The sequence below is a fragment of the Manacus candei genome, unplaced genomic scaffold, assembly GCF_025592945.1.
Source record: "Manacus candei isolate 608988 ecotype Guabito, Panama unplaced genomic scaffold, ASM2559294v1 h1tg000002l, whole genome shotgun sequence".
Classification (NCBI taxonomy): Eukaryota; Metazoa; Chordata; class Aves; order Passeriformes; family Pipridae; genus Manacus; species Manacus candei.
Genome location: NW_026138050.1, coordinates 1,338,805 through 1,355,952, shown reverse-complemented (window position 1 = coordinate 1,355,952; position 17,148 = coordinate 1,338,805). Strand labels below are relative to the sequence as shown.

The 17,148-nt window shown below is 57.8% G+C and overlaps 1 protein-coding gene across 2 annotated transcripts in view; it reads left to right on the top strand.

The window, feature by feature from the left end:
• Window positions 1-17,148, top strand: part of NHERF2 (NHERF family PDZ scaffold protein 2) — a 33,074-nt gene that overhangs the window by 4,297 nt on the left and 11,629 nt on the right. For both annotated transcript variants that reach the window (XM_051778876.1, XM_051778885.1), the window contains exon 2: window positions 100-357. In XM_051778876.1, coding sequence (XP_051634836.1) covers window positions 100-357 — 258 coding nt within the window. The remainder of the gene's footprint in view (window positions 1-99; window positions 358-17,148) is intronic.

The following is a 17,148-nucleotide window of genomic DNA, read 5'->3' as shown; positions in this document are numbered from 1 at the left end:
CTGCAGGAGAGTGGGGGAGAGCTGATGGCCCTTGGGTCCAGCTCCTGCCACCCCTGAGAGTTCCCTGTGTTCCTGCTCAGCTGTCCCTCTCCTTCCCAGGTCGTGCAGCGCATCAAAGCCGTGGAGACGGAGACGCGCCTGCTGGTGGTGGACAAGGAGACGGACGAGTACCTGTGCAGCCTGCGCCTGACCTGCACCGAGGACATGGTGCACAACGGGATCCTGCTCAGCTCCGGCGTCTCGCCCTCCAAGGCCCTGGGCAGCGACAACGGGGAGGTCTGGAAGCCGCAGCTGGATCTGAGCGGGGGCAGCCTCCAGCGGCATTCCCACAGCTTCTCCTCGCACGGCAGCAGGAAGGTGAGGGCAGGGTGGGGCAGGGGTGGGGCAGGGGCGTGAGCCCCTCTGGGAGCACCTTCCTCTGTTAGCATGGCTTGTCCCGTCGCAGTAAAACCTCCTGTGTGTGGCTGTCGGCTCAGGGACCCTGCTGTGTCCCGAGCTGCACTTTGGACTCCTTTGCTCTTGCTCCAGGCAGTGTTGGTTGCTGGGGGCTGCACAGCTCCCTCCCCTTGAGTGCCCCCCGAGGGTGTCCTGGGGTTGTCAGCCCTGGGGATCAGTGACCCCGTGGTGCCTCAACCGAGGTCGGTGTCCCAGCCTGGACCTTTCCTGGCCCCGGGACAGGCGGCTCAGAGCAGGGACATGGCAAAGCTGCAGCTCTGAATGAGCTTCTCTCCCCTCCATTATTTGCAGGAGGGAGGGAACATCTGGGACAAGCATATTCTCAGCTTTTTGCTGAAATAGGAAGGAAATTAGCTCTTTTTAAGTGGCCTGGGTCTGGACTGTGCCTTTTATTGGTAAACTCCTTTCCAAAGGGGAAAGAATTCGGGATGGAAAATGTCCAGTTTCCACGGCTGCTGGGGCTGGCGGGGACGGCACAGGGTTGTGCTCTGCAGATAGCAGGGCTCGCTCCAGGCTGCCCCTGCTCCAGGTGGGAATGTGACAGGAGCCATGTGGGCGTGTCACGGCCGAGCTGGTGACTCTGGCACTGCTCCACAGCCATCTGTCCCCTTCCCTTCCGTGTCCCTGCGCTGTCCCCTCCTGTGCTCACTGCTCTGTGCTGCCACTGGTGCTCAATGGCCTCCTCCAGCACGGAGCTGCCATGGGTGTCCCCCTCCTCCTCCTCATCTTCCTCCTTCTCCCTGGGGGCCTTGCAGGGGCTGCCTGGTCTCTGTCCCCTTGGAGCAGGGCTGGGGGCTGAGTGCTGGCCCCATTGGGCTACTGGGAGGGGATCAGTGGGAAAGTCAGGAAAGTGTCATGTCCTCAGGAGCCCTCCATGGGGAAATCCCCCTGTGCAGATAAGGGGTGGTGATGCTGGTGTGAGGTGTGAGCATCCCAGTGATAATGAGGGGCTCTCACCCCATGGTTCTTCCCTCTGGAGGTGTTTGGGATCTTGCAGAGGAGGATTGCCCTTCCCTGACAGGGCAGGATTGGAGGCAGTATTTGATTTTTTGTATTTTTTGCATCATTTGAAGCTGTTGGAAGGTCTGTGTGACGATGATGGGTGTGTTTCCCCGGGGGGTTGGTGCACCCCTGGGATGGCTGACATTCCCAAGGTGGGGGTTTGCTGTGCATGGTTGGGGGTGGCTTTCCAAACTGGGGATTTCCTCTCCTGTCTCTGTTTGGTGTGCTGGTCGGGATCCAAGAGCGTGTTCTGACGGGAAGTCAGGCCAGGGGAACAGGACGGTCCTTTCCGGCCTTTGGGTTTTGGCTCCTCCAAGGAGAGGGTGGGACAGGGAGAGCTGAACAGGGCTGGGTGTGAGTGGGGAGAAGCCCCCATGTCCCCATCAGAGGGACTGGGGCTTAGTGGGGGCTTTGCCTGGGCATTCAGTGCTTGATGTGCCAGAGACAGAGCTGATTTTGGTGTAGCCTGCACTGGACAAAGGGAACTGACTCCAGGAGTGACGTCCCCTGTGTGGGGTTGGGGACGGGCTGCTGAGCATGTCGGGCACTCACAGAGCCTTGGGTCAGCAGCTGGTTTGCTCCTGCCTTGGCAGCCCTCGAGAGCTGGGCCCTGCCAGCTCCCCTGGCCAAGGTCACTTGTCCGTGCTGGAGTGTGTGACCCTGGTGTGAGGTCAGGGGTGGCCGGAGCAGCAGGAGCTGACCCTTTGTCTGGGGGACATGTCCCTCCTTCTGTGTCCCAAAGCAGCTGGAGGCCAGGGGATGGTGGACATAGGGTGGCTGACCCCAGTTTGTGCCATGCTCGGCCCCCCAGTGCTGTCCCTCCATGGGGCAGTTTGAGCCCCATCCTACTCCTGCAGATCACAGGCACTGGGATGTGCAGCTCCTGAGTGTGGGAGGACTTGAGGAGGTTTCAGCCCCTGCAGTGGGGCTGTGGCAGCTGGGATTTGTCCCCAGCCAGATTTAGGGCTTTTGTGAGCTCCCCTGGAGGCGTTTAGTGAAGGAGGAGAAAAGGCAGCTCCCTCCCCCCTGCAGACCTGTGGCCCCAGCCTGCCCCTGTGGGAACCTGGGCCGATGCTCCAGGCTGCTCCCAGGGAGCTGCATTTTTGTGAGCACATTTGTTTATATAAAGGCTGGAGTTTTCCTGGATTTGGGGCCGGGTTGTTCAGGGCAGCCCGAAGCAAGGAGCAGCTGAAACAAAAAGAGGAGGGAAGTCTGGCACCCAGGATGGCTGGCAGGGTGGGCAGCGGGGGGTGATGGAGCAGGGAGGGTGGGCACAGCCCTGCCAGCCCCCCCATGCTGTCCCAGACTGATTTCCCAAGAGGGGTGACCCCCCAAGCTCTGCCGTGGGTGGGGAGGTCACTGTGCACCCCAGCAGGGACCTCGTGCTCCAGGAACCCGGTGATGCCATGAATAATTCAGCACCTATTTCCAATCCTGCTGCCTGCCCCGGGTGCAGGTTGGCAGGGCTGGCAGCCAGTGGCTGCCCCTGTCACAGCTCTGCTGTCCCCAGCACCACTTGTGGCCGTGGTGGCACAGGGAGCTGGGGCTGCCTTGCCCTGTCCATGCTGTGCCCATACCCGTGTCTGCTGGGCTGGGAGGGCTTTGGGGGTTTGCTTACTCGCTGCCTGCCCCGTGCTGTGTCCCCTGGCAGGGCACATGTCCCCATGCCATGTACTCCCCTGTCTCCAACGTGTTCTTGTGGCCACTGGGCTGTTTCCTGCTTTCCAGGGGGCTACTTTGCCCTGACAGGTTCCAGCACCCCTGGCAGGTCCAGGGGTGGGGAGCAGGGGGGTCCCAGAATGGCAGGGGCTGCTCTGGGTGCCTGGTGTGAGCTACTTTAATGGCAAAGGTGCCTTTGGTCAGCGATGGCTGTTAATGAAATGCTAAATGTACAAGGCAGGTGAGCTGCAGGGCTGGCACTGGGCAGTGCTGCCAGCGCTCACCTGGGTGCTGCTGCTCACTCCAGAGGTGCCCCTGGTGGGCAGGGGTCATGGCCCAGGGCTGGCAGCACCTTCACAGGCGGCTGTGGCTCCTCTGTCCCATTCCTGCTGTGCACTGGGAGGGATGTGCCATCACTGGGACCCCCGTTAGGGCCCACGGGCTGTGTGAGATGCATTTGGGGTGTCCTTGGGACTTGCTGCCTCGCTGCTTTCTCCAGGTGTGTTTATAGGAGAAATAAGAACAACAGCAAAGCCACCAAAAGGCTCTTGGGGTCATGCAATTCCCTCCATTGCTGCTCCCGTCTCACCAAATTGGGCTGCGGGGGGTGGGTGTGCAGAGGGACCTTCACAACCTTTACAAAGGATAAACTTCTCCAAAGTTTATCCTTTGGAGAACAAGCCCACGTCTTGTAGCTGCTGGATTTAAGCCTGTTGAGTCTGGAAATTTTAATGGAGGGGAATTAGCGGCTGCTTGTTGATTGTCCCCTGCTCAGGGAGGGACGGTGTCACCTTGGGATTGCTGCTGGCAGGAATGGGTGTCCCTCAGGTGCCACGGGGTTGTGGCAGCTCCTGTGTGCCCTGGCCTGATGTGCCTGGGGACAGAGGTGTTGCTCTCTGCAGGACGGTGGCCAGGTGCCTGTTGGGACCAGGTGTGGGGCCAGCACTGACGTTGGGGCCGTAAATATTTACTCTTCTCTTTGGGTCAGGAATAAGAACTTTTCTCTGATGCAAATAAACCCCTTGTGTTGTGATGTCTCCTGCCGGAGCGCTGGAAGGGGAGTAACTCGGGACAGATGTTTTTGGAGCGCTTTGCCAGCTCAGTTGAGGCCCAAAATTTAGGGCTTGTAGAATAACCACAAAGATGTAATAAAACCAAACATGAGCAGAAATGTCTGCAGCAATTATGCAATTTAAAAAAAAAAATAAATAAGTGAGGGGATGGTTTGAATTAAAGCACTTCCCTGCAGCATCCTGTACTCCCCGTGGCAGGCTCAGACCTGTGGGAGGGGGTGATGGGGAGGATGGCAAAGCTTATCCCTGGCACAGCCTGGGTGAGGTTCCTGCTGTGGGGAAACCTTCCGGCACAGAGCCCAGGGCTCCGTGGCTGTGTCCCTGTGGCGTTCCCTGCCCTTCCCACGGCAGCTATTTCTGTGGAATCTGAGGGTCTGGATGGGCAGAGCTGAAGGGAAGCTGTGTGTGTGCCCATCAGGGCAGGGATGTGTCACTGTCAGCTCTGCCTTTCTCTGCTTAAAAAGAAACTCTGCAAACTGTTTCTGCACCCGCCGTGTGGAGCTGCTCCGGGTGCTGTTCCCAGCTGAGGACATAGGGTGGGATGGGTGTGGAAGGGAAGATGCCTGTGGGGAGCTGGGGGCAGGACAGTGGGGCTGGAGACCCCCTGCCTCCCCCCAAAGAATGCCATTGCAGTGGGCACTTGTGGAGGGGTGTTTTATGTGGGAGCTCAGCCAGGGAGCAGCAGAGGGATCCCTTGGGTTTGGGGCTGTGCTTCAATCCCAAAGGCAGGGCAGCAGCTGGGCCGAGCCTGGGGAAGCCGGCGCTGACCCCGCTGCATTATTGATGGTGCCGGGCTCTGGCATCGTGTGTCAGGGGCTGGGCTGGGGGTGGGCTCTGGAGCAGCTCCAGCTCAGCACCTCGGGAACGGAGCTTGGGGCGTGTGGCAGCCGGAGAAGCTTTGGCTTGGGATGAGCAGCGTGTGCTGGGCATCACCACAGCGCTTGGAGGAGGTGCTGGCAGGGATCTGAGCCTTGTCCTGCTGGATACAATCCAGGTTCAAGACGAGACACTCACCCACGGGGTTGTGAGGTGGATAAAACCAGTGTGTTGCTTGGCAGGGTCAGCCCTGGCTTCCCACCCCGCAGGTCCCGCACGCTCGCATCCTCCCGGTGCTGTGGGAAGGGGTTTTGGATGCAAAGCACTTCCTTCTGTGTGGACTGTGGCTGTGTCCCATCCCCCAAACGCTCTGGAGCCGTGGGTGGGCTGTGGGGATGGGGCTGAGCCACAGCTCGCCCGTGCAGGCTCAGTGAGGGCAGCGGGTCCGGGGAAGGGGCTGCTCTGGGGGGTTATTTTCGTGCCGGGGCAGCGCAGGAAGCCCCTCCCGGGGAGGAGAGCATCCACCCCGCGGCAGAAACTTCCTCCGCCGGGATATTTTTAGTGAAACACAAAGCGGGTGGGAGGCAAGAGGCAGATTAGCATCGGGAGGAGCTGTGCCCTGCCAAGAGCCTTTGTTCCCGGAGCCACACGCTCCCAAGGGACACCCGGTCCTTTGAGGGGGCAGTGGGGTGACCCCCGGGACCCCCTCGTCGCTGGGAGGGGGCAGGAGTGGGTGGGGTGTTGATCCCAGCCCAGTGCCCGGCTGCAGGAGGGGATGCTGCTGACACTGAGAGATGCTGTGTGTGGTCCAGCCGGTGCTGATCCCTTCTGCATCCCCGAGTAATCAAAAACTTTCCCTCAAAACGATTGGAAAACTGATATTAAGTGGGAGCTGTTGGAAGTGCAGCTCGCTCCGGCCCCCTCTGCCCGCAGGGATTGGCTCCAGCAGCCTTGTTCAGTAACAGCCCTGCTCACGAGTGGGCTCCTCGCCAGCTGCCGATGGTTCTGTTCAATAGGACGACTATTAAATGGTTTCAAATAAATTAAAAATCTTCTGGCAGCGCCAGGGCCTTCCTCGTGTGCCCTGGCAGCTGCACAGAGCCCCTGCTGTGCCTCCCCTCCATCTCTTGGAGCTTCTCCAGCCTGGTCGGGCTCGTGGTCTTGTCGTGGTGGAGGAAACCTTAAAACAATATTGGGTTTGGGTTTTCTTTTTGGATTCCCTCTTTATTCCCAAGACCCAAGTGAGTTGTGGAGGAGGGGACACGCTGCACATTCCCAGCTGTTTAGCCAGGGCTGTCCCAGTGCTGCTGTGCAGCGTGGCTGGATAAATCATCTCCAGGAGTTTGATCCCAGACCCGGTGGTGCCGCAGGTCTGGGTGAATCCCACCTCCTCCTGCCCAGCCCCTGGCTGTGGGGCTGCTCCCACCTGGATAAAAGGTGCTGGAGTTTCGTATTGCTTGTGGAGAATGGAAACACAGGGAGTAGAGTGTGCTGGAGGGGACCAGGGCTTCCAGCTGCTGACCAGGTACACCTGACTTCCAAACAAGGTTTGTAAAGAGCTCCTTTTAATCCATGAAACACCATCTGCCCACAGCCCTGATATGTGGCATCACCTTTGTGAGCTTCGTTCAGGCCCTCTGGGAGACCAAGGCTGTGAGGTGGAAGGATGTGCCCAGCACTGTGAATAGCTCAGAGTGGAAATGAAGGTCTGTTTTGAGCTGGTTTTGTCTCCCAGACCTTGGCTCTGTCTCTAGATACGGAGATTTTTACAGGCAGTGGTGTTGGGAGACCCCAGGTTGGGATATGAGAGAGAAAAAGTCAAACTCGTAATCAGTAAAGGGTTTTTTCAAATCCACAGGTTTATTCCTTTAAATAAGAAATTAAACTCCAAGTTGTTGACATAATTATTTCTGGCAAGATCCCTATTGTAATTTAATTTCATTACAGCTTTTACCTGGCCCCCTGAGTGTTTTGGTTCCATTGCTGCATTCAGGCCATATCCAGACGTGGGGCTGGATTTTGTTGGCTCAGTGTCTTTCTTTCCCACTAAAGTTTCGCAAGAGTTTGTTTCCAGGTACAATAAGCTGCTGGTGGATGTTTGGTAGCGGTGAGTGTGTGAAAGCCAAAGTGGAAAGTAGCTTTATGAGGAAGGGGAAGGTAAGAAAGATGGTTCCCTGTAGGTCCTGGTGCTGAAGAAGTGTGAGGAGATGCTCTGTGGACATGGAATCCTGGAATGGTTTGGGTTGGAAGGGACCTTAAAGCCCATCCAGTCCCACCCCTGCCATGGGCAGGGACACCTTCCACTAGCCCAGGTTGCTCCAAGCCCCATCCAACCTGGCCTTGGACACTTCCAGGGATGGGGCAGCCACAGCTTCCCTGGGCAACCTGTGCCAGGGCCTCACCACCTTCACAGGGAAGAATTTTTTTCCAGTATCCCATCTAATCCTGCCCTCTGGCAGTGGAAAGCCATTCCCCCTCATCCTATCCCTCCATCCCTTGTCCCAAGTCCCTCTCCAGCTCTCCTGGAGCCCCTTTAGGCACTGGAAAGGGCTCTCAGGTCTCCCTGGAGCCTTCTCTTCTCCAGGCTGCAGAGTTGGACTGCCTGGCAGTGGGTTTTCCCTTGGGAGAGTCTCCAGCTGTCCCATGTGCTGCCAGGGATGTTTGAGGAAGGAGTAGGGCAGGGATCAGCAGTGAGTGAGTGTCCCAATGCCATCCTGGGCCCCTCCATCACCATCTGCTGGAAGTGGGGTCGCTGCCTCCACACTGAGAGCCCCGCTGCTCACCCTGCACTGTGTGACTGAGCCCTCTTAAGGAATTACAGGGACTAATCCCGTTAAAGACACGAGCAGCACAAAAGGTGGTGGGAGGGCTAATCCCTCTGCTCCAGCCTCGGCGGGCTGAGCTCCCGCCCCCGGGAATGCGGCTGTACCTCTGGCTGGACCGGCATTCCCTGGGGACTGTTGCTGTGCCCTGGGGACTGTTGCTGTGCCCTGGGGACTGGTGCTGTGCCCTGGGGACTGGTGCTGTGCCCTGGGGACTGGTGCTCTGCCCTGGGGACTGGTGCTCTGCCCTGGGGAAGGGCTCCAGGGGCTCTTCCCAGTTCCTGACAGCTCCTGCCTCACCATGGCCAGCTCTCACTTGTGCTGGGCTTGCAGTCCCTCATGAGCAGCCAGAGGCCACCCCAGGTAAATCAGTTAATTCTGGCCTTGGGGTTGTTCATGGTTAGCAGGATTTAATTAAGACAAGCCCTAATTAGTTCTAAGCGGGTGAGTAGTCAGTCAGCTTTGCCTGGAAGAGTTCCCTGCTCTTGTCTGGCAGCTGTGAACAAGCACAGGGCTCTGCTGGCATTGGGGGCTGGAATGGGGTACGTGGGGGACCCTGTATCGTGCTGGAATGTGGGCTTAAAAATCACCTTGGAGTGGCTGACGGGGTTTTGCCGGGCGCCCAAATCCACCTTTTGGTTTTGCAAGCACCGTTCTGGGGCTGCTTTCTTTTCCCTTGGCTTTCTGCTCCCCGTCAGCCCTTCCCGTGGGCATGGATTGCCCCGAGCTCACAGCTGGCACCGGGCTGTGCCCGGCACCACACACCCACCGCGGGTTTATCAGCCGGAGCAGGCGGAGCCCGGCGCTGCCTCCGGGGTTATCACAGGAGATCCTCCCGTGCTGCCCTGGGGACACACCGTGTCCCCCAAACCCCCTTATCTGCCCCAGCCCTCCTGGGCTGGAGATAAGCACCAGCCCCTCTCCTGGGAGCAGCAGCTGGAGCGTGCTCGGCTCCTGGGCAAGGGGCATCTTCTGTGGCTGCCTCGTTTTTAAGGAGCTGGGTTTGAAATGTGTCATTTTCGGAGCTGAGCATCCCAGTGGGATGAGCCCTGGTGTTCCCTGATTGCGTCAGGCCTCGGTTTGGTCCCGTGTTTCCCGGCAGTGTCGTGGGATGGAGCGGGTGCCAGCGTTGTGCAATGGGGCTGTGGCAGCAGGGTTGAGTTTTGGAGGGGGAGGTCGAGGAGAGCCCCAGCAGAGCCAGAGGCTTTGGGTGCTGTGTCCAGGTCAGCAGATTTTGTGCAAAGACTTTGGCTTGTGGGTTTTTGGGAGAAGGGAGTAGTTTGCGTGTCAGGCTGAGGGCTGGGACCAAGGCTCCTCGCCCCTCCTGCTTTTTGGAAAATTGCACCCCTGGATGTTTTATTGCCGGATTTCTAAAGACAAAAGGCCTTACATTTGGTTGACCCCGAGCACGGGTGCCACAGCACTGACTTTGCTTTCGGTACGAGGAATGCAGAGGATGTTTGGAGCCCTCCCCCTGCCCCATTTCCTCCAGCGAGCTGTGCTGCCCAGCCAAGACAAATATTGGGAGTAAACTATTGAACTTCCCTGGTCTCAGCACTCACAGAGCAGCGCCTGTTCTCCCCCTTCCTGGGCAGGGGCCGGGCTGAGGGGGTGCAGATGTGTCCTGCTCCTGCCCCGTGTCCACTGCGCCCCTCGCTCCAAGGTGGGCTCGGTGGCAGAGCAGAAGGAGAGAACCGGCCCCAAAGGGACAGTGCAATGGCTTGTGCCATCCTTCCCACCCTGCATGTGCCTTACTGGGCTCTGCAATGCTGAGTGTAGCACCCATGACCTCTTCCTCCGGGGTGGGGGGGACCAGGAGCCGTGTCCTTGCTGGCCCGTGGTGCAGAGGTTCTCCCCATTCCGTGTTTGACGTCTCGACTAACAGCCAGCTTTCTGCAGGGCAGTGGGATTGCACCCCATCCCCAAAAATCAGGCTTTCAGGGCAGGTTCTCCGTGGGTCTGAGCAGTTGGTGCTGGTCCTGGTGGGCTCTGGGGTTGGGTACATGGTCCTGTGATGGTGCCCCAAGTCCCACAGCCTTGGCACGGGTGAAAGCCAGGACTTCAGAGCCTGAGCAGCCTCAGCCCTTGGGAAAATACCTTTCCTTCCCTGTGAGCCCCACCTGTAACAGGGTGCAGAGTGTTCTCAGGGGTGGGAGGCTGCTCCCCACGGTGCCCAGTGCATGGCATGAGCCCCCACCACCTCTGGGGGGATTTCCCTCGGCATCCCCGGTGCCCAGCGAGTGCTGTGGGAGCACAAAGCTGTAGGACTGGATTCCTGCTCGTGACCGGGGTCACTGAAGGCAAGGAATGGGGCCAGCACAGATGAGTGTTTGGTGATTGCTCAAGGCTTGGCCTGGAGGCAGCAGGGGAGTCCAAAGGGCAGGTGGTGGTGCCCGACTCCGGCACAGCCCCCAGCTGGGAGCTGTGGTGAACTCACCTATGGGCTCTGCCCTGAGCTGGAGGCTCCATCTGGGATCCATCACCTGTCCTTGGAGCAGTGCTGAGGACATGTCCATGTGCTGTTGTGTCTGTGTTTTGGGGTGTTGAGCAGTTGGGCAGGGGATGTGAGTTCTGTGCTGCAGCACAGCCCCTGTGGAGGGAGGGAACTCTGTGGGATCAGGGAAGCTCATTCCCAGCATCTCCCTTTGCCTTCCCATTGTCCATAGCAATCCCTCTTCTCGCCTGGGGGTTCATGGTGAGCGTGGGAAGGACTTTTCCCCCTGTTCCAGCAGCTTGAACTCTGCACAGTGACCGATGCTCCTTTCCCTCCCACCCACTAGGAAACAGGTCCCTCTGGATCTGATGAGATCCCTTTGAATCCAGAATGGAGATGCCATGTTTCTCCTCCTGGCCAAATGCCAGCCTGCCAGGACCCATGCTGCTGCCCCACGTTGTGCTGGAGCTGATCCCTCTGGAGCAGGGGAGCTCGCTGGTATCCCGGCTGCGTGTCCCCTTGGCAGGTCGGGCTGGAAAAGTTGTCTCTCTCAACGAAAACACGTGCACGTGGCGGTTTCGGTCTCCTCCAGCCTCCTTCCCTCCTCCCAGTCTCTCCCTGGGCCGGGCCAGCTGCTCCCTGCTCCAGCCAAGCCTGTGCTGCTGTTCCTGGCTCCAGCCCTGCCCGGGGGGAAGAGCGTGGGTGCCTTCGCTGTCTGAGTCTGCTCAAACGCCAGCAAAGAGGGGAAAAAATGCTGCTTCCCGCAGCTTGTGGCTGAGAAATTCCCCAGCTGTGGGATTGCCAGGGAATGGCCAGGACAGCTCAGTTGCTGCTGGGGGGATTAGCTGGACCCCGTGGAGCTGCCCTGGGCTGGTGTTCCCACAGTGGGGACGTGCCCATCGGGGTCTCGCCTGGGGTTGCCCCCACTGGGGACACGTGGCCCTGAGCAGGACATGGCCTGGCCACAGCCCCTCTCCTGAGAGGCCCCTTTGTGCTCAGGGATTTCTGTAATGCTCTGGTTCAGTGCCTGGGATTTGGGAGAGGGGCAAATCCAGGCTTACCCCTCGCCTTAGGGCAGCGGCAGCAGCAAAGGTCAAGCTCTGGTTTCTTTGGCAGTGGATTGTTTGGAGGTGAAGCCCTGATGGGAGCCGTGAGGGAGCTGCTGTTCCCATCACCCTGTGCGTGCTGGGTTGGGAGTGGGGCCACCCAGCCTGGCAGGCACTGTCACCCTGGGCTGGACATTGGGCATCCTCCCCACCCTCCACATCCTTCCTGCTCTTGTTTTCTTCTGCCTGGCAGCTTGCTGGGATAACAGCCCTTTGGTTGTACCTGGGGCACAGCTCTGGCAGGGTGCTGGTACCTGGGGGATTTGCATCCCACAGCACCTGGAAAGGACTGGGGCACATGGATTGGGATGACCTGGATGCTCTGGTGCAGGGCACAGGGAGGTGCAAACCCCTTCTTGCTGCTGCTGCACTGCCAGGGCGTGGTGAAGGACCTCAGTAATTTTTTGTGACTGATTTTGCACCACCCTGGAAGGGGCTGTGGGTCACTAGTGACCCACACTGTCCCCTCTGCCGTGTCCAAAAGGGCTGCAGGGCTCAGGGTGGGTGTCCTTGGGTTCAGTGGGTCCCTGCTGAGGCTCAGGACCCACTGTGGGCATCATCCTTCCCCTCCATGGCTGGAAGAAGCCATACTGCAGGCATGGGGTTTCCATGGCATGGTGGATCACTCTCCTCCTCACAGGGACTGTTGTCGGGCTTGACTGGGGGCAGAGCAGGGACCTGGTGTCACCCTGACCAGCCTGACTTGGTGCTCCCATCCATCACAGCAACCCCAGCAGGGACTGGAGACTCCCTGAAATATCCAAGTTGTCCCCTCAGCTGCAGCTTGGCCGTGGGTCCTGCAGGGACCTGTGGCTGGACATGTTCCACTGCTAACTGGAATCGCCCTCCTGCCGTTCCCGCTCGCTCCCTTTGTGCTGCCTGTTGGCAGAGAAAGCAGCAGGGCCCAAAGGCTGGGATGCATCCAAAGGGTGTTGGGTGTATGTGCTGGTACAGCCCCCCAGGCAGAGCTCCAGTGCCTGGCAGAGCCCCCCCAGGCTGGTGGGAGGGTGCTGGGGGAGCACTGCTGGGAAAACGGCACAAATCTGTGTCTGCTGCCCTTAAAAAAAATACACAAGTTTTTTCTTTTGATGCTTCTATCACTCAGACCCAGCTGGAGCAATTCAAATAATTGGAGCAATTTGAATAATGGAAGAGATTTTAATAAGCTACAACAGCCCAGAGCTGTGTTGGGGATGGGCAGGCAAAGTGTCAGCCTGGTGCTGACATGGAGCTGTGACATGGTGGCACAGTTTGTACCATCACCATCAGGACCCTGCAACATCCCCCTCTCCTCCTGGTGATATTTAAGGTAACTGCTGGCTTTAAGCTCTGGAAAAAGCTATTTGGAGGCAGCTCAGCTGTGTTTGTGCCCATCCTCTTCTCTCAGGACAGGGATGACTTTGGATGCTCTGCAGTCCCCGTTTGTCCCTGGGAACACCCAAAACTTTCTCCTGGCTGTAGGGATGTGGAGGTGGCAGCACTCCTGCTTGGGAGATGCTGGGAAGGAGTTTACAGTGAGTGTCACTGGGCTGTCAGGTCTGCATTGGAGGAATGACACGGGATTTTCCTCCTTTGACCGCTGGTGTTGGAGCCGAAACACCTCGGGAATGGGGTGGGTGCTAATTAGAGTTGTGGCTGTATAAAAATGGAAGCAGGTTGTTTACTGGTCCTGCCCGAGGATTTATTCCTGACCTGGCTGTGGAAAACCTGTGAATTACCCCCTTTTGCCAGTGCCAGGGGGTCTCTGGGTGCTGGAACTGCCACCTTTCTCCCCAGTCCCCGCTCTGACCCTGTAGGGAACATCTGTTTGTGGTTCAGTGGGCCTGGCATCCCCCCAGCCCCGTCTCCCCCTCCCCCTCTGTTATTTATAGCATTTCACCAACATCTGGAGTTTGAGCCGCCCCAGCGCTGGCTGACTGGAGCCGGGGGATGGAGCCAGGGGATGGAGCTGGGTGAGAGTGTGTGGCTGGAGGGACACGGGGGGAGGGAATGAGCCCCGAGCCCTTCCCAGCAGCGTGGGGGGGCAACATCCCAGTGAGGAGCTGAGGACCGTGGGGGGGTTGGGGAGCCCCGGGAGCATCCTTGCTTTGCTTTTCCCAGCAGTGGGGATGGTGGGAGAACTGCTGTGTCCTCGCCCCACAGTGCAGACCTGGGGGTGCTGTGCCTGCCCCCCGCAGCGCTGCCAGCCCTTGTCCCACTCTCCAGGTGGGTTTCGAGGCTCCTTTGACATTTGCTGTCAGCTGTGTTCCCCCCTCCCCAAAAGTGTCACCGAGGGCCCCTGGCCCCAGGGGATGCAGGGCTACAATAGCCCCCTTTCTGGTGCTGCTTTAATGGGAAAACTTGAGTCATTCCTGGGGGAAGAGAAATGAAACCCAGCCCTGCTAGAGCAGGCGGCGGATCCCTGGCACGGCAGTGAATGGAGGCAGCAATCCTGCTCCAGCCGTGGCACGATCCCAAAGCTGCCTGGTTCTCATGGCAAGCAGGGCTGTGGGTGCTGCTGGCAGCCACGGTGGGGGCTCCTGCTTCTTCTTCCAGCTTTCCTCACCTTTGCAGTGTGGGAGACAGCAGGTTTTCACCTCTCCCCTCCCCAGATCAGGGTGACAAACATCTGCTTGAAGTTAAGTGCATCCCTAAATCCGAGCAAAGGCAGCAGCCTTTGAGGTTCCAACAAAACTGTGGTAATAATGCTGACAGTTAAAGCTTGCCCAAGGCTCGGCTCAGCTCCCAGTATAACCAGTACTGCCAAGGGAGGGTGCCCCTGTCAGAGGGGTGTAAAAGGACCTCTTGTTCTGGTGGTGCTGTGGCCCCTGGACCCCCTTTCCTGGCTCCTTCCAGGCTCCCAGAGTTGTCCCTTGCTCCTCTGCCTGCTGGGGTTTGGATTTGGGTCAGGGTCCTGCACTTCTCCTCCACAACCCCTAAAGGTGGCTGTACATCCCCTCCCATCCCTTGGTGGCCACTGCCTGCAGTGGAGAATCCAAAGTGCAGGGGATGGAGAGGCCCCAGCTGGAGGCAAGACAGTGGGAATGGACTCTGAGGCTCTGAGCAGGGTGTCCTGAGGTGGCCCCAGGGCAGGACGGGACCCTGGTGTCCCCCAGCCCTGGTGGGTTCTGCTGCAGAGATTTGATTTTGAGGGAGTGAAGGAGCCATTTTCTGTCCGAAACCACATGGAAAAGGAGAGGAAACGCCACGGGAGCTGACTTAAAAGAAAATATGTTAGCAATGTGAATTAGGCAGGAATGCTCCTGCCTGGGTTTTCTCCAGCTCTGCCGAGCAGAGGCGGAAAGGTTTGACATGTCGCCGATCCGGAGCCTGGAGTGCATCCAGGTGCAGTTCCCAACAGTGGCAACTGGAGCCTGTTTGGCTGCCCCCAGGAAATGGCAAAGCCCCTGGGATGGGCATGGAGGGATGGGCTGGTGCCAGGAGCAGGGTGAGGTGGTCCCAGGCGGGACTGAGCCGATTAGGGCCGAGCCCTGATCTCTGGGGATGACGCTGTGACAGGGTGACCGTCACTCCCAGCACGTGAGCTCGGCTGAGTTTGAGCAAATCCCCGATTCCCTGGGACACCACGCACTTCCCGGCTGTGCTGAGTGTCCCTTGAGCCTTGGAGGAGGTTTGGGGTGACCCCCTGTGCTGAGGGGCTCGGCAGCATCGTGACCTTGGTGTGTGGGCCTGCAGGACCCACCAGGATCCCAGGGAGGATGGTACCGACCCGGCCTCGGCCGCTAGATTAGCTCTGTGTGTGTGTCTGTGTCTGTGTGTGTGTGTTGTCCTCCTTGTCCTCCTCCTCTCCTGGAGGACCCAGGAGAACTGAACCAGGTGTCCACACTGGCACTGGTTTTTATTCTCAAAGTAAAACCCTAAAACGTGGCTTTTCAAGGCATTTTAGCCCATTGTGGGCACGTGTTTGTAGGGCAGAGGGGCTGGAGATGGTCCTGGGGCTTGGCCAGTGCTGTCTCTGAGCATCCTGGGTGTGGAGAGACCTGCGGCTGTTCCTGCAGCTTTTTGGGCTGGTCTTTGAAAAGCCCTTTTGGTCCCCATTCCTGCTCACAGTCGGGCTGTGGAGGGATGGTGTGAAGGTGCAGGTGGGTTTTGTGAGTCTCACCTTTGTGAAAGCGGTGGGATCAGGACAAGGGGAGCGAGTGGACGTCCCTGTCCCAACACTGGGGCTCAGGGTCAGCCGTGGCAGTGAGCGGGTCTCTGGCACCAGTGACCTCGTGATGGTGTGTCGAGGAGGGACTTTTGTAGGGGCAGGTGGGTTTGGTTGGGTAACAGAGCTTGAGGGGCTGCTCTGCTGCCCCTCAAAACCCTGGAGGTGGGTTTGTTTTCTTTTGGTGCTGCTGGGAGTGGATTCTGCTTGCATGGAGGCTGGCACAGCTAATTACTGGTGTGGAAACCCCTCGTGAATCGGAGCTGGTGACATTTGTGGTGCCAGCTCCAGGTGTCTGAAATGGGAATGGTCCTGGTCACTGCAGGGACTTGCATGAGGTGGCACAAAGCCAGTGCTGTGGTATCCTGGTGAGCCTGGGGGTGTCCCTGGAGGACTCTGGTCAGGGGTGTCTCTGGGGGACCCCAATGAGCTGGAGGTTGTCCCTGGAAGATCCCCTGTAAGCCAAGGGGTGTCCCCAGGGGACCCCAGTTCCCAACAGCAGTGCTGGAAACTCTAAGGGAAATAAAAAATCAAATGCTGTAAGAGTTGCTATGAGATTGTGAGAGCTGGCAACACCCAACTAGTTTTTTTTTTTTATTTTATTGGAAGTGTTTCATTGTTATTTAATGTCTTGTTTGTGCATTTTTAAATGGACCAGCTTGAACTGTGCTTCCGAAACCATTTTCCTTTTGATATGCCGATGGTTTGTCTCAAGCAGCAGCTCCAGGGATGGGGTGGCAGTGCAGCTTGTCCAGGCAGTGTTTATCTACACACACCCCTTGGATGGTACAGACAGGGACGCTTGCAGGTGGAGTGTGCCTTGCCATTTCATTCCTCCTTAATCCCGTTTATTAAATTAATGGCCACTGGTAGAATCCGAATTCCTAGAAAAAAAAATTGCTTCATTTTGCAATTTTTTTTAAATTTTTTTTTTTTTGCAGGCAAATAGACAAAAAAATAGAGTTCGTTTTTGTTGCTTTATAGTATCCATGTGAATGTAACTTAATCCAAATTGGCTTTCAAGTCCTTGGCGTGTGAAAGGCAGCGAAGCCTCCTCCGGAGCAGGACCGGAGTGTTTCTGCAGGCGGGTTCCTGGGAAGCCCAGATAACGTGCTGCTGTTCCAGGGAACGCTTTGTGGCAGGGTTTGGATTTCACAAAGGCCAAATTCCCCCTGGGAGCTTAGGAAATATCTTCCCAGAACACAACCAGGGAAACGTTGGCACGGGTGAAAAAGAAAATAGAGAGCAGAGCTGGCAGGAGAGGCAGCGGCTCCGTGTCAGTGGGGGAGTCTGAGCAGGGGCGAAGCGAGGGGAGTGTCAGCGTTTGCTTAATCCCAGAGAGGGGCTTTGCAGAGCTCAGCTCCAAGACCTGTTTTTTCCAGCAGCCAAGGATTGCGTTAGTCAGGAGGTTTAAGAGCCCGGTGAAAGCCCTGGATCATCTCTGCGGGACGATAAGCAGTTTTGCCTGAGGATTTCTGCTCAGAACAGATGCTGAATTGGGATTATTTTATATATATATATATATATACTTAAAAATAAATATCTTGAATTCAACCCAGTTAAGGACCTTAAATTCAAGGTTTTGGGGTGAAAGCAGCACAAGCCCATGTAGGACATGGCACCGGTCACCACC